This window comes from Pteronotus mesoamericanus, unplaced genomic scaffold, assembly GCF_021234165.1.
Source record: "Pteronotus mesoamericanus isolate MK-2021 breed Mesoamerican mustached bat unplaced genomic scaffold, CSHL_Meso_final contig_221, whole genome shotgun sequence".
Taxonomy (NCBI): domain Eukaryota; kingdom Metazoa; phylum Chordata; class Mammalia; order Chiroptera; family Mormoopidae; genus Pteronotus; species Pteronotus mesoamericanus.
The window spans coordinates 5,935,006-5,947,096 of NW_026555092.1; the positions used below are offsets into that span (position 1 = coordinate 5,935,006).

At 38.3% G+C, this 12,091-nt stretch overlaps 1 protein-coding gene across 2 annotated transcripts in view; it reads left to right on the top strand.

The window, feature by feature from the left end:
- WDTC1 (WD and tetratricopeptide repeats 1) overlaps positions 1–12,091 on the top strand; it is a 69,225-nt gene that overhangs the window by 7,948 nt on the left and 49,186 nt on the right. For both annotated transcript variants that reach the window (XM_054571809.1, XM_054571811.1), the window contains exon 2: positions 11,473–11,620. In XM_054571809.1, the coding sequence (XP_054427784.1) occupies positions 11,573–11,620 (48 nt within the window). In that variant the 5' untranslated portion in view covers positions 11,473–11,572. The remainder of the gene's footprint in view (positions 1–11,472; positions 11,621–12,091) is intronic.

Here is a 12,091-nt window from a genome sequence, read left to right on the forward strand (position 1 = left end):
TGTTCCCAATAACCCTATGAGATAGATATCATTATATATACCTACATGGCAGGTTAAAAAAACAAACAAAAACCTAGGATCTCAAAGCTAAATGGTTTTGCTCAATATCACACAACCTAGTGTATAGTAGAGGCAGATTCAAACTCAAGTTTTTTTCAGTCCCAAGCTGGTTCCTAACAGCTTTTTCTATATTATTATATAAGTAGTAAATATGTAAAATAGAATACTTGGAAAATACAGAGGAACAGAGAGAAAAAAAATTACCTGTTGTCCTACCAGAGTGCTCACAGTTTTGGTGCATATCTTCTTATAGCTTTATAGGTATGTATATGTTTTGGTTTGTCTTTTTTTTTCCACCAAGGCTGGGATGGCTATATATATATCTTGAACCTGATTTTTCAACTATGTATGTTTAATGGTTGTCCATTTCATTGATCAGTCTCCCATGTTTTGAATGACTATACTAGGAAAGAAAGATTTTTAAAAGGACTTTATTAGAATTCTAAATATACAAAGAAAACAGAATAGAATAAGGAACCTCTATGCATTCTTCATCCTATTTCAATAACTGTTAAAATTCTGCCATTCTTGTTTCCTCTATACCTCCCCTGCTTTCTACCCATCCCTTCCATTTTTTAGGTAAAATTTACAAACATTAAAATGGACTAATCCTGATTGTACAATTTTGACAAATGGATATACCCATGTAACTCATCCTTTTAATACCCATGTAACCATACTCCCATCAATATATAGAACTTTTTTATTATTCTAGAAAATTCCCTGGTGCCCTTTCCTTGTCAGCCTCCATGCCTCCAGGTAACGCTTCTGATTTATTTTTATAACAGTTTTGCCTGTTCTAGAACTTCTTATAAAAGGAATCATACAGTATGTACTTTTTAATGTCTGGCTTCTATTGCTCAGAATCTGTGAGATTCATCCATATTTTTGCCTATGTCAGTAGTTCCTTTTTTAATATAATAACTATTGGGATATAATTCACATATCATACAATTCACCTATTTAAAGTATATATGTAATTTAGTGGTTTTTAGTATACTCACAGATATGTACAACAATTACCACCATCAGTTTTAATTTTTTTTAATCCTCAAGGATATGTTTCATTGATTTTAGAGAAAGGAAGGGGGGGGGGAGAGAGAGAAACAGAAACACCAATTGTTTGTCTCCCATATGCGCCCCAGCAGATCAAAGATCAAACCCACAACCATTTTTTTCCTTCTTTTCAGTATATGAGATGACACTCCAACCAACTGACCCACCCGGCCAAGGCACCATGGTCAGTTTTAGAACATCATTTATCACCTCAAAAAGAAACCCCAAACCACAGTGAAATACCACTTAATACCCACTAGGGTGGCTATAATTAAAAAAAAAAAAAAAGAAAAAAAAAAGAAAGAAGGCAAGTGCTGGTGAGGCTATGGAGAAATTAGAACCCTTGTACATTGCTGGTGAGACTATAAAATGGTACAGCTGCTGTGGAAATCAGTTTGGCCATTCCTCAAAAAGTTAAATGTAGAATTGTCATATGACCCAGCAATTGCACTCCTAGTATATATCCAAAAGAATTGAAAACAGGTATTCAGACAGATATTTGTACACGAATATGCATAGCAGAACTATTCACAACAGCCAACAGATGAATAGATAAATACAATATGGCAGAGCAATACTAACTCAGGCATAAAAAAGAATGAAGTGCTGATAGATGCTACAACATGGATGAATGTAAAACATTAAGCTAAGTGAAAGAAGCCAGACACAAAAGGTCACATAATGTAGTATTCCATTCATATGAAAAACCCAGGATGGGTAAGTTCATAGATATGTAAAGCAAATTGGTAGTTGCCAGGTGCTAGAGGGGAGAGGGAATAGGAGCTGACTGCTTAATGGGTGTGGGGTTTTCTTTTTGGGTGATGAAAATGTTTTGGAAGTAGCTAGAGGTGATGATTGCATAACATTGTGAATGTACTAAATACCACTGAATTGTACACTTTCATTGTGAATGTACTAAATACCACTGAATTGTACACTTTAAAATGATTAGTTTTATATAAATTTCACTTCCTTTTTTTTTGTTGTTGGCAACTTTATAACTTTATTCAACAATCAACAATTAGTTCTCATCCGCATTAACTATTTGTAGATTTTGAAAGTAGCGACAGGTTCATAGGTCACTAGTGTTTAGAGCTTGTTTGGTCAGTCTTCATCCTCATTACATTTTCTGGACAACTGCACCTGGATACGGTATGGGCCATGCCTTATTCCTTTGGTTTAAAGGGCTTTGTCGAACCTGGTGCCAGTGAGCACATCTGGAGCTCCTTCATGGCAAATTTCCAGATCTCTTTGAGTGTCCAAGGGGCATGCATTTTGAAACCCATCCCATGGACGCACTTGTGGATGTTAATGGTGTACTCTCTGGTCACTACCTCGTTGATGTCAGAACGGTCCTTCTCGCCACCCTTCTTTGTGGGAGCTATTATACCAGTCCAAGTTGGAAAGAAAGAGTGCAAGGTATTGTGGGAGAGGGAAAGAAGGATCTTGATTTTTTTTTTTAATCCTTGCCTGAGGATATGTTTATTGATTTTGAGGAGGGGTGGAGAAACATTGATGTGGAAGAAACATGTATCAGTTGCCTCTTGTATGCACCCCACCTGGGATCGAACCTGCAACCTAGGTATGTGCCCTGACCAGGGATTGAACCCGTTGCCTTTTGGTGCTGAGAACAACTGTCCAACCAACTGAGCTGCCCAGCTAGGGCTCACTTCAATTTTTTTTTTTTTTTAAAGAAAACGTATTCTTTAGCTATGACCCCTCTATCTTCCATCTCCTATAGCCCTAAGACACCAGAGATCATCTTCTCTATCTCTATAGATTTGCCTATGCTGGATATTTCATATAAATGAAATTATATGCTAATATGAGCTTCTTCACTTAGCATAATGTCTTCAAGGTTCATCCATGATATAGCATGCCTTTGTACTTCATTCCTTTTTATGGCCAAATAATATTCTGTTGTATGGATATACCACATTTTGTTTATCCATTCATCAACTGATGGACATTTGGGTTGTTTCCACCTTTTAGCTATTATGGATACAATTTGTGCATATTTTTGTATGGAATTCCCTTGTTTTCAACAAAGTCCCTTTTTTTCCCTCCTGATCTTGCATCAAAGTTAGCAGAGGTAATAAAGACATCCTACTCTCTGTACCCTAGCATCCTACAATGGAATCTCCAATGCCAGCTTTATTTCTCTGGTAGGGAAGGAAGTAAGGGAGAAAAGCTATAAAGGATGCCACTGAAGATAGATAACAGGAGCTATCTAACTATATCAGATCTTAAGAGAATTCAGATTTAGCTAACATCTGTTGAACACCTACTATGATACAGGTACTATTTTGAACTTTCATATATTTCATCATTTATTCCTCAAAACAACCCATTGAAATAGTTAGCATCTCCATTTTACAAATGAGAGAATTGAAACTCAGAAGGGTTAAGTAACTTGTCTGAGAATGTACTAATTGGCTTAACAATGGGGCTGGAATTCAGGCCTAAGAATTTTAAGTCTGTTTTTCTGCCACATTATCCAGAGCCCAAGACAGGGCATGGCACACCTCAGATAGGTTTGTTTGGATATTACCATTCAATCTCTGGTTCCATCCACATGAGTATTCTTTGCCAAGTGTACTTTTTTCCAAAGTCTGTTTGACCTCAGGCTATTATAGTACCCTTTGCATTATGAATTAAATTAATTCCTCCAAATTGAGCTGTTAATTGGAATTTCTATTTTTTTAAAGATTTTATTTTATTTTTAGGGAGAGAGGGGAAGGGAGGGAGAAAAGAGAGGGAGAGAAACATAAATGTGTGGTTGCCTCTTGCATGCCCCCCACTGGGGACCTGGCCCACAACCCAGGCATGTGCCCTGACTGGGAATCAAACTGGCGACTCTTTGGTTTGCAGGGTGGTGCTCAATCCACTGAGTCGCATCAGCCAGGGTGATTTTTATTTTCTTATTAGTTTTCCCTTATAACAGCAGAGAGATGTCCATGAAAGAAAGTTTCCCAGGAGGCTAAGTTAAAAGTTTGTGGAAGAGATGAGGTTAACTGGTGACATGTGACCGTGCGACATGGAGCTCCAGTAACAGAATGCCTTTTGGGAGGTGTAACATGTGCATTGCAGTTCATATTTTCTTTATAACATTATGTCATATGTTTTCCTTTGTGCCTTAGGTATTTTCATATTTTCATATTCCCAGCTCCTGGAAACTGGCTTTTTCCTTTGTCCTTTTCACTGAGTATCAACTAGAGCCGGCCTGCAATATCCTAAATAACAGCAGATGCCATTCTTAAACCATTTTACTCTAGCTAGAGAAAGTTTTTGTTGAGTTTTCATGTTATCAATATTAACTATCAATGTTATTAGAGCTCTAAGTGTTTAAATAAGGGTATATCCAGTTAACTGTGCTATTCTTAGAATGAAGAATATACATTTAAAGTTGCTTGTGGTGTGTTAAAGTCCTCAGTTTTCATTAGTGATTTCCAAGTTTTTTTTTTTGCACTACTGTCATGTTTAGTTCTCCCATGATCATTTTTGTACTTTCTTCTAAGATTTAGGAATAAATCAATATAAACAAGATTTAATATATTATTCCGTGTTGTTACTTCTGAATTTACTGTCCTAGTTATTAATTTCAGTCATTCAATTAAATTAGCCTTTTTCAGTCCCTCTATGGAGCTCTGATTACAATAGCCTTGGTGCCATTGATATTCAATTAATGACAACTGTATTGTGTGCTCTTCAAAAGAAGGGTCTTTGTTCTTTGTTATATTTTCAAAGTCTAGTGCAGTATTTGGCAGAGGAGGCACTGAAAATTACATTTTTTTGATACTTGAAGTCACTTATTTCAGTCTTTTTGCCTCTTGACAGAACTGAACATTATGTACTTTGCTGCACCTGAGATTGAAATCCCCTTGATTTAGTCCTTTTTAGTGTTTAATCATGTATATAAAACTTCCTTTTGTCAATTCCAAGTCATTCATTCATATCATTCCATATCTATGAGTTCTTTACTATGTAGAATTGACTGTTTCAGAGCCTTAAAATAATGCTTTTAAAATTCGGCCATGATTAAATCTCATATTCAAATAACCATTTATTGATCTGATTATTTGTATTTGAGAGACTTTTGGACTGAAGTATGAAACTAGTTATGTTTCTTGGTAGATTTGAGGTATTTCTTTCCTGATGTTAACCTTTTAAATAATCCCTACTTAGAAATATTTCCATTTGTGCTTGTCTGCCTGTTAAAGTCTGTGGAAAGGTAGTGGATCCCTGTTTCCTTGAGAGGGGAGGTGGGCTGTGCCCCAGAATGAGCAGTTTCTTCTTAGGATGGGAACATAAATGTTCACCAAAATGCCAACTGAGTTATTCAATTTTATGTTTTTTAAAAAAAGATTTTATTTATGTTTAGGGAGAGGGTAAGGGAGGGAAAGAAACATCCATGTGAGAGAGAAGCATTGATTGGTTGCCTCTCATGTGTGCCCTGACCAGGGACTGAACCTGCAATTTAGGCATGTGCCCTGACTGGAAATTGAACCAGCAGTCTTTAGTTTTTCGGGACGACGCCCAACCAAAGGAGCCACACTAGTCAGGGCTTAATGTTTGGTTTTTGAAACCTCTGCATATTAGTCTAATATTATTTTAAAATTCCATTTTAATGAATTCCATTTCATTTTAAAATTCCAGTTTCCATTTTACCATTTACCTGCATTATAGTATTTTTTTTTTTGCTTGTCTGGTTTCTCTGCTTTCTCTTCCTGTTGTTCCTTTTATTTTTTTAATCCTCACCTGAGGATATTTTTTTTAATTGATTTTAGAGAGGAAGAGGGGTAGAGAGAAAGAAGGAGAAGGAGAGGGAGAAAGAAACAGCTCTGTGAGAGAGAGAAACATCAATTGGTTATTTACCATAAGCACCCTGACTGGGGATTGAACCTGCAGCCTAGGCATGTGCCGTGAGTGGGAACCAAACCCCACAACCTTTTGGCATATGGGGGCAATGCTTCAACTGAGCCACGTGGCTAGGGCTCCTCCTGTTGTTCCTTTTAGTATTTCCAAGCCACACACCAATCTTAGCTAAAGTCCCTTGCCTTTGACTCTTTGCTTAGTTATATGTATTATGTCTTTCATCTTAGTACTCCCACATGTCTAGCATGGTGCTTGATACTTGATAATCAATTCTCGGGATAATCAATTCTCGGTTAATGTTTTAAGAAAATTAATGAATGACTAGTGACAATTTAGTTGGCTCTTTTGTTAGATTCTCATAATGATCACTATTCTAGGAAATTACATATCATAGTGGTTAAGAGTGTGCATACAATTCTGGGTTGGCATTCCAGTTCCAGTTTATTAGCTGTGTTGCATTGTGAAAATTGTTTCATGTCTATTACTCTATTTCATCATCTGTAAAATAATAGTAATAGCATCTACCATACAAGCTTTTTGAGCCCCTCTTCCTCCATGGCTTTAGCACTAGTTCTCTCTGTTCAGAAGGGTCCTCCCCTAGGTCTTTGTGACTTCTTGTCATTCATGTTTTAGCTTAAAAGTCATCTTTTCACAGAGCCTCTCTGTATCAGGTAGGATTTGTAGTTGTAAGCAACAGAAACCAACTCTGGCTGATTATTGAAAGGATATTAGGGACAGTCACAAAACATCATGGAAGGCCACAAAGCCAGCCTTGAAGAGTGAGCTAAAACAAAGGAAACTGGGTAGCAGCCAGGATCCAGAGTCAAAATCATTTCTAGAACCAGTCCATGAGGTCACTGCTACCTCTTACATAGCTTATGCTACTGCAGCCAGCCAGCTGCACCTTCATGGCCATTATAGCTTCCCCTTGCTGCCAGCATGGACTCTCTGTGTCCTCTCACTCTTTGACACCAGATCCTAATTGAGATTTGGGGCTGACGTGTCAGGTTGGCATAGCCAGGGCATGTTCACACACTCTACGAGGAGGGACCCCCAAAAAACCCGGAATTATCTTCTGGAGGATGGGGCCTTTTAGTACAGGCTTCCCCTACTAGGTGAGTGTTCTAGGAACCCATTTTCATCAGTGTACCAGCTGGTATTGTTGTGAGGGGCTGCGTTCGGCTTCAGTGAATTCTTTTTGAAGACTTCTATAGTGTGTTATATAGTGTTCATGATGGGTGATTTACAAGGACACCTGTCCACACCGCGCTGAGTGTTCAGCATTTTTTAACCAAAAATGGCATGACCCCCATGCTCCACCCTCCCTATTCACCTGATCTCACCCCAAGCGACTCTTTTTTGTTTCCCCAATGAAAAAAGTCCTCAAAGGGAAACATTTCGCCAATGTGGAAGAGGTGAAACAAAAAGCAGCAGAAACTCTAAAATGAACCAAAATTGATGAGTTCAAAAACTGTTTTGATAGCCACAGCAATTTTGAGAAAGAGGAACAAAGTAGGAGGGATCACAACACCTGACCATAAACTACACTACAAGGCCAGTGTAATCAAAACAGTCTGGTACTGGCTTAAGAACAGACACATAGATCAATGGAATAGAATAGAGAGCCCAGAAATAAACCCATGTTTCTATGGTTAATTAATATTTGACAAAGGGGGCAGAAGCATAAAATGGAATAAAAATAGCCTCTTCAACAAATGGTGTTGGGAGAGCTGGACAACTACATGCAAAAAATTGAAATTCGACCATGAACTTACACCATACACAAAAATAAACTCAAGATGGATAAAAGACTTAAATATAAGTTGCAACACCATAAAAGTCCTAGAGGAGAACATAGGAAACTCTCGGATATCCCATGCAGGAGTATTTTCACTGTTATCTCCCCTAGAGCGAGAGACATAAAGGAAAGAATAAACAAATGGGACTTCATCAAAGTAAGAAGCTTTGCACGGTTAAAGAAAACATCAGCAAAATGAAAAGGGAACCAGCTGTATGGGAAAATGTATTTGCCAGTGATATCTCGGACAGAGGTTTAATCTCCAAAATAAATAAAGAACTCACATGACTCCACTCCAGGAAGACAAACAATCCAATTAAAAAATGGGCAAAGGACCTGAACAGACACTTCTCCGAGGAGGACATAAAAACAGGGCTCAGAGACATATGAAAAGGTGCTCATTATCACTAGCCATCAGAGAAATGCAAATTAAAACCACAATGAGATACCACTTCACACTGCTCAGAATGGCCATCATAAACAAATCAACAAACAAGTGCTGGTGAGGTTGTGGAGAAAAGGGAACCCTAGTGCACTGTTGGTGGGAGTGCAGACTGGTGCAGCCACAGTGGAAAAGAGTATGGAATTTCCTCAGAAAGCTAAAAATGGAACTGCCTTTTGATCCAGTGATTCCACTGCTGGGATTATACCCTAAGAATCCCAAAACACCAATTTAAAAGAACCTATGCACCCCAGTGTTCATAGCATCACAATTTACAATAGCGAGGTGCAGGAAGCAACCTAAGTGCCCATCAGTAAATGAGTGGATCAAAAAACTATGGTACGTTTACACAGTGGAATACTACGCAGCAAAAGGAAAGAGCTACTACCCCTCGTGACAGCATGGATGGAACTGGAGAGCATTATGATAAGTGAAATAAACCAGGGGGTGAAAGACAAATACCATGTGATCTCACCTGTAAGTGGAACCTAATCAACAAAACAAACAAGCAAGGAGAATATAACCAGCAACATAGAAAGAAAAACCAACAGTAACAAGAGGGAAGGAGGGGGGGTGGTAACGGGGAAAAGAAAGAGAAGGGTCAATTCAAGGAACATGTATAAAGGACCCATGAACAAAGCCAAAGCGGGGAAGGATTGAGGGTGGGAGGTGGAGGTGGGTGGGCAGGGGGAAGTGGTGGCGCGAAAATGGACACAAAGGTATTTGAACATTTTTTTTTAACTGTGCTGTGGAAAAAATGTCTCAGTAGGTATATTGCATCAAATGGAGAGTACTTTGAAGGTGACTGAAGTTTAACCATGTAAGAATAAAGACACAATTTTTTATAAATTCTGGGTTTTTTTGGGTCCCCCCTCATAGTTTCAAGGGAGCCTATGAAAGAGAATCTTAGTTTCCACCATTTTCACTTCACAGTGGGAGGGTACTCTGCCCCCAACCAGAGTCAGGGAAATTAACAAAATATAGGAAGGGGCTCAAATGCTGAGCAGTCAGAAAACTCCACAAATGTGCACTGCATTTCTTTGACCTCCAGTCTAAAAGTAGCCCATCAATCACTCTCATATCAACTTGTTTGTTTTTATCGTAGCACTTTTCACTACTGTATATATTCTTATTTTATTTGTATTATTGTTTATTATCTGTCTCTCCCCAATAGAATGTAAATACCATGAAAGTAGGAACTTGCCCATTTTAGTTACTGCTGTATTCCCTGGGCCTGGAATAGTCGCTGGCATATAACAGAAGCTTCTTGTACTCATTTCTTGAATGAATAAATATAAAGCACTTAGCACAATTCCTAGACTATATCAAGTCCATAATATTAACTATTGTATTATTTTCCATACAAAAAACTGTAAACCTACATTTGCATACCCTGTATTTCCTTTTTAAAATACAATTGTCATCACAAAAAATAGGGGCAAAGGATGGTATATAACTACTGATGTGATGTAATAGAAAGTACACAGCATCAACTATGAGTATTCTTGCCAAAAAACTGAACCTGCATCCTACCATTCCAGTTTACAGGAAATACAGGGGATAGAGAAACATGTTAAAGGAACCCATAGATATGCAATCGGGTAGATCCAAAATGTGCGAAATTCTCCAGACCAAGTGACGTGATTTCTCCAGCAAATAAGTGACAGAAAAAAATGAAGAGGAAGGAAGAATTGTCATAGATTGCAAGGGATTTAAGAGACAAACACTATGTGTGGGTGTTATTTGGGTCCTAATTCAAACACAACCACTGTAAAAAGACATTTTTGAGCAAGCGGGGAAATTTGAACATTGATTAATGTTACCAATGAAATATTGTTAATTATTTAGGTGTGATAATGGCATTATGGTTACTTTTTTAAAACTCCTTATTTCATAGAGATATACATGGATGAAATGTGTTTGAGAATTGATTTAAAATAATCCTTCTGGGGGATCGTGGATGGAGTATAGGTAAAACATCAGCTAGGTATTTATAATTACTAAAGCTGGTGATGGGCATTTGGCAAATCATTATACTTCTTATTCTAGTTTAGTTTGTTTATGCTTTAAGTTTTCCATAAGAAAAAGTTTACAAGAGAGAGAGATGGCAACAGAAAGGAAAAAAAGAAAAGAAAAGAAAATACCTTGGCTGGTGTGGCTCAGTGGATTGAATGCCTGCCTGAGAATCAAAGCGTCTCTGGTTTCATTCCCAGTGTAGGACACATGCCTGGGTTGCAGGCCGGATCCCTAGTAGGGGGCACATGAGAGGCAACTACACATTGATATTTCTCTCCCTCTCTTTTTCCCTCCCTTCCCCTCTCTAAAAATAAATTAAATCTTTCTTTAAGAAAAAAATATAACTGGTAATATTTATTGAAAGAGCCTCATGTTATTATGTAAGCATTAGATGTGATGTAATCACTTTTCTTTCACAGGTAGCATTTGTAATGCTGCATAATATAACATGGATATACGTTATTGAACCCTTTCTTAATTGTTAGAAACTTGTAAAAGCAAAAATTTTTTGGCTTTTACAAAATCTGTGATGACTATACTTGGGTGTGGAACTTTTTATTTCTTATATTTTGAGTTGTAGTAAATTATCAGAAATGAGATTACTAGGTCTTTCTAGCCATCAGAGTTGTAAAACAGGAACAGGTTGCTTGAAGAGGTCTTACACCTATCAGGATATTGAAGAGGGATTTCTTTATCAGATTGGATATTGGACATGGTCCCATTACATCTCCTGTCCACTCTTTGATTCTGTGAATCTGTTAGAGGGTTGTGTGTTCTGTCTATAGTACTGATTTGATTTTGATGAGAGCCAAGCTGAGGATCAGGTATTTGAAGCATAATTAAAAGTTTCAGACAGGTTACCACAGATGCATACAAGCAAATGAAACCTGACTCTTGCTGTGTATGATGTTTTTATTTTCAGGATATGCATCTATCTACCTTTATACTCATATCCAACCCCCCATTTTCTGGTGAAGCATACACGACTTATTCATTGTTTGTTCCAGTACTTTCTGTGGCTGTGAGTCATTGCCTCCCTCTTCCCCTATGCCTTTGACCCTTTGGAGGTTCTTCAACACTGTAGAGCGGGGCCAGCTCACCTTGTCATAAATCACAGGCTTTAGCCAGTTCACTCGGAGGGGCTGGTAGGCTGTTTTAGCCATAAAATCAAGGCTCCACACCCACCTTATTTCATCCCCCAAGGTTTGATCATTTTTTCCCCCAGGTAATTAAATGTGTGTCACGCGGACCTGGGCTTTGCTGGAATGCTCAAGGGTCCTGAAGATCTTTATATAGCTTCCTTCTGTTGAATCTATTAAGAGAAGATGGCAAAAGTCAACATAACGAGAGACCTCATCCGCAGGCAGATCAAGGTAAGCAACCCAGGCCTCTGAACCAGAGCATGAGGTCCTTTCTTCCCCGTAGGTTTACTTTACAGCCAAAGAAGCTGAGGTCTAGAGTGGTGACTTGCCCAAAGTCACAAAGCTAATTAGCAACAGACTCTGGGTATGAATCAGTGTCTCTTGACTCCCATATTCTTTTACTCAAGAATGTGAAATTGATGGAGACTCCTTTGTCTTAAGTGCTTGTACCTGGACTGCCGAGATAAGTGGAGGACGGTAAAAGAGGGGAGCCATCAGTATGTTGTGCATATGTGTGCACATTCATGTGTGTACGTACTCGGGCACATGGGTAAGTATGTGGGGGGAGGGTTGTAGCAGGAGTAAATGTAGCTTCATGTTGCTCCAGGTGCTAAGTTGAACATGTAACAGAAGCCTGTACCAGTCCTCTGCAGGATGTACATAGAAGACACTCCATTACTGTGAGATGAATGGATGACTGGC